The sequence below is a fragment of the Glycine max genome, chromosome 4 (assembly GCF_000004515.6).
Source record: "Glycine max cultivar Williams 82 chromosome 4, Glycine_max_v4.0, whole genome shotgun sequence".
Taxonomy (NCBI): Eukaryota; Viridiplantae; Streptophyta; class Magnoliopsida; order Fabales; family Fabaceae; genus Glycine; species Glycine max.
The window spans coordinates 47,979,393-47,984,583 of NC_016091.4; the positions used below are offsets into that span (position 1 = coordinate 47,979,393).

The 5,191-nt window shown below is 40.4% G+C and overlaps 1 protein-coding gene across 1 annotated transcript; it reads left to right on the forward strand.

Annotated features, from left to right (window-relative positions):
* Positions 1–2,315: 2,315 nt before the first annotated feature.
* LOC100787924 (adenine/guanine permease AZG1) lies at positions 2,316–4,626 on the forward strand. Its single transcript, XM_003522455.5, has one exon. It carries the CDS (start codon positions 2,744–2,746, stop codon positions 4,538–4,540), a length of 1,797 nt encoding a protein of 598 aa, XP_003522503.1. The 5' UTR covers positions 2,316–2,743; the 3' UTR covers positions 4,541–4,626.
* The last annotated feature ends 565 nt before the right edge of the window (positions 4,627–5,191 follow it).

Consider the following 5,191-nt stretch of genomic DNA (forward strand, 5'->3'; position numbering starts at 1 on the left):
CACTTCAAATATTTTATTCTTAATTATTGTATTTTCTATTTAATTAATAAATAATATTAATTACCAGGATATTGTAACCAATAAAATTACCAACACATTTAATCTTGTGAAGGGATATCTTTGGTTTCATTCCAAAAGATATTAAAGATTCAAGTGATCAATGACATTTGAAAAGTCCAAAGATAAAATGAGAATTTTGTGTTTGGATCTACTCTGATATGCATGGGAACAAGAGATGGTTTTGTATTTATGATAAATTTGATGAGGTAGCTAGAACCATGTTTAACACAGTTTATTCTGGCAATCAGATTGTATATTGTTTCCTCTTCGCATTCTAAGAATTTTGTTTTTGTATTTCTTTTACACTGTGATGGAGCCCAGAATAACATTTGAAAATACATTAGATATGTTTCCTATCTCACTCCATTGCAGGGAGAAAGAGACTTTATAATTGGAAAATGCATGATATATATGTTAACAGATTTTTATCTCTATATATTATGGGTTGTGTACATAAAATTTGTCTGAATTATTGATCTGTTCATATAATCTTTCTATTTTATTCAATAAGATAGAATTGACAAGTCTTATGCCTCTCTCTGTTGAAGTTTCAAGCAGCAGTGTGGAGAAGAAAGTAATTCGGACGCTTACTAAGGCCCGAAAATGTCGCACTTACCTTTGCCCTAACTACTTAAATTCTCGTGTTTAATTTTTTTTTATTAAAAATAACTGTGTGGATATTTTAATAAAAGTAATTCAAAATTTTAAAATTTTAAAAGGGATTTTAGTTAATTGAAAGAATAAAATTTCAAATTTTATTTTCAAGAGAGTGAATTTTAAATTCTCAAAAGCAAGTTCTTTCCGTACTTCGAAGACACGAATAAATTCGAGACAGTTTTCAACCGCTTTGATGCCCACGACGACGACAAGATCTCCGCCGACGAGCTCGACAGCGTGCTTCGGTCGAGTTTCATGAAGCAAGCACGAAAATCTAATTCAATTTTCTGCTTTTTTCTTCTCCTAATTCTTAGTTTTCAATACGAACTCGAACCAAACGGTGGTTCAGACATACAACAAGACGACCTACCTGCCTACCTGAACTGCACCGCCGATTATTCCAACAATGGGACCTTTGTGTACAACAGCGGAAGCCGTGGTTTCGGCGAAGCGTTGTTTTGTTGATCATAGTTGAACTGAACTACTTCTTCTCCGACGCTGATGACTTACATATAAAAATTTTCTCTTTTTTTTTATAATCTTGTTCTTTCTCTATTATATAATTCAAAAAATAAAACACTAGTTTATCTACATGCTCGGTTGTGACACATTACAAAGTAGAAAATCCGGGACAGTAATTTTTTAGCATCGTATAATAGTAAAACCCGATTTTCAAATTTTCAATATGCAATCATGAGTTACAGCCGGTTTAATTTAGTGACTAATGTTGGAAACTAAAAAGTTGAATAGAAAGGTCACCTATAAGATTGGAAAGTGGGTAAATTTTTTTTTTAATCATAGATTGACTAAAATTGAAAATGCTCCATGTCCATGCTTTAGCATTTCTTATGTGACTATATTATTGTACTTAAAATAAAATTTCAACTTTGATTCAACACTAAGTATTGAGTTGGGTTTTGTTTTTTTCCTTTTATTTTAGCTATCAAGAATGCTTGAATAAGAGAAACGAGGCTAACCTGAAAGCATGTGCAGCTGAATTTGACCTGTGAAAATTTAAGCCTTTAAATATACAAAACCATGCGATGTTCATTAAGCACATGGCGACAGAGTAGCATTGTTTTTAATATATTTTTTTTATCACGTCATTGATCGTCACTTGTTGAAATGGAAGACTTCAAAATCCGATACATGTCTTTCAATTTGTGACATGGCCCTAATTTTAAAAGAGACAAAGCACTCTCACGGTATACAAAACCCAAAGTCGACAATATTATTTAAAAACAATAAAAATTGAAGACAAAGGGAGGCAAACTAATCAAACACTCAACTCTAAATATCCTTTATTCTTATGAATGAATTTTGCAGCAGCCAACTAGGCATGTTAGTCAATATTATTGCTAAAGCAATTCCACATATTCGCCTCCTATGAGGGATTTATCAAGAAAGTAATGGTTTCGACAGAGAAATTTTATTTTTAATATATATTTTTTCAAAGTCAAATTCAGCCAACCTACCCCAGCTGTACAATGAACATACTGTTCCACACTATCCGTTCATATTTAATATTGAAATGAATCAGGAAAAAATGTGTACCATAATAGGTGCGCGCATACATACACACGATGTATAAATTTAATTTTGTTCAAAAAAATATTAATTAATTAAAAATCATTTCAAATAAAATGACTAGGATTACAAACAGAGCTTATGTTATGGCAAACAGAGTAACATACACTCCAAAAAGCTGGATTAAAAATGATCTACAAATAAAGAAAAGAAGGGCATCCAATCAAATATATAATAAGACCAGTCATGGCTAATGAGAAAAACAATATGATAAATTGATACCCTTTGCACTGTTGGTTATATCAGATAGAGATCCCCAGAGCTTGGAATCTATCCTTTGCAAAAACAAATCAAAGCTTGCCACAAGCTCTGTCTGTCTCCCTCTGTTGTGCTCTGCTTCAGGAGCCAACAAAATCCAATATCAAACCTTGATATTGCAATATTACAAATATCCTAATCCAATCCAAACTTGGCAAAGCTTAGTGAAGAAGAGTAGCCAATGGAGGCTGAAAGGCCCCCACTTCCACAACACAACTCTCACACAAACAAGAAGCCCTTCTCTCGACTAAACCAATACGTAGCCACAACCAGAGTTGGGAAATGGTTCAAGCTCTCCCAACGCAACTCCACCTTCACCACCGAGCTCCGTGCCGGCACCGCCACCTTCCTCACCATGGCCTACATCCTCGCCGTCAACGCCTCCATCCTCTCCGACTCCGGCGGCACCTGCTCCGTCTCCGATTGCGTCCCTCTCTGCTCCGACCCATCCACCCCTCTCTCCGCCTGCTCAGGCCCATCCCTCCGCGTCATCCAGCCCGACGTCTCATGCAAATTCAGCCCAGTTAACCCGGGCTACGCGGCCTGCCTCGAAAACACGCGCAAGGACTTAATCGTGGCCACTATAGCCTCCTCCCTCATTGGCTGCTTCATCATGGGCACCTTCGCGAACCTCCCTTTGGGCCTCGCCCCGGGCATGGGCTCTAACGCGTATTTTGCTTACACCGTCGTGGGCTTCCACGGCTCCGGCAACGTCTCCTACCAAAGCGCCCTCGCCGCAGTCTTCATCGAAGGAACAATCTTCCTCCTCGTCTCGGCAATCGGGCTTCGCGCCAAGCTCGCCAAACTCGTCCCCAAGCCCGTGAGAATAAGCTCCTCGGCCGGAATCGGGTTTTTCTTAGCCTTCATCGGGCTTCAAAACAACCAAGGTATCGGGCTCATCGGGTACAGCCCATCCACCTTAGTCACCCTCGGCGCCTGTCCAAGCTCCTCACGTGCCTCCCTCTCACCCGTCTTAACGGCGGCTAACGGCACCGTTAGTTTACTACCCGGCGGGAGCGTCTCGGGTGATATCCTCTGCCTGAAAGACAGGATGGAAAGCCCAACCCTCTGGCTGGGCCTCGTGGGCTTCGTTATAATCGCGTACTGTCTGGCGAAGAACATCAAAGGCGCGATGATATACGGCATCGTTTTCGTCACGGTTGTGTCGTGGTTCCGTGGCACCAAAGTGACGGCGTTTCCGAACACGGACGCGGGTAACTCCGCGCACGAGTACTTGAAGAAGGTGGTGGATGTTCACACGATAAAAACCACTGCAGGGGCACTGAGCTTCAAGAACATTGGAAAAGGGTATTTTTGGGAGGCCGTGGTGACTTTCTTGTACGTTGACATTCTCGACACGACAGGAACGTTGTACTCCATGGCGCGTTTCGCGGGCTTCACCGACGAGAAGGGGGACTTCGAGGGACAGTACTTCGCCTTCATGTCGGACGCCACGTCGATCGTGGTGGGCTCCTTGCTCGGAACCTCGCCGGTGACAGCGTTTATCGAGTCGTCAACGGGGATCAGGGAGGGTGGGAGAACGGGGATCACGGCGTTGACGGTGGCGGCGTATTTCTTTTTAGCGTTTTTCTTCACGCCGTTGCTGGCGTCGATACCGGCGTGGGCGGTGGGGCCGCCGTTGATTCTGGTGGGGGTTTTGATGATGAGATCGGTGGTGGAGATTGATTGGGAGGACATGAGAGAAGCGATACCGGCGTTCGTGACGCTCATTCTGATGCCGTTGACGTATTCGATTGCTTATGGGCTTATTGGTGGGATTGGGACATACATTGTGTTGAACCTTTGGGATTGGGGATGGGAGGGTTTGGGGCACTTTGGGCTTGGGAAGAAAACAACTACAGCAGCAGCAATGGCTTCGGATGAGGATTCCCATCATCATCATGGGGTCAATGGGATACTACAAAATCAACATTCTCCACAAAATCCAACTGCTAAAGCACTACAACTAGAGCCTTAGTTTTAGGGCTATGTGGTTCTGTTCTGGATGTAATAATGTGCCCCTTTTTTCCCTTATTGATACATCAATTTCACAAGGTTGAAGAATTCTTTGTGTAGGGAATTTTCTTCTTCTTCTTATTATTATTATGCTACGGGAAATATATTCCAATTCCATGTCCTATTTTACATATATTTTTCTTCGCGCGATTTTTATTTTTGTTCAAAGGGGGGAAATAAATAAATCGAAAATTGGGTTTTTTCAAACATGTCTCGATCGTACTCTTTCATAGTTTTGCAGTGTTTGGACTTATTGTTTCCAAGTTTTGTGCCGAGGATTCGGCTAAAGTGCATCTTAGGTTTGGATCACATATTCCATGATGATCTCTTTATTAATTTGTTTATTCATAACAAGATATTTATGAATGAGGACTTATTTAAATATACTGCTTTTTAAGACGTGTACCACATTTTTGAGGTAGAATGAAGATACCAAGTGAGAACAGAAAAATTATGAACATCACAAACGATATGATAAAAAAATGATTCCATGCATACTATTTTAATTCTCTCCCACTAATAAACTGATATTAATGGGTTTTATAAAAATGTGGTATAAATGATAAGAAAACAAAAATAGGAATAAATACTTTCTCGGTTTCTTTGGGTAAGT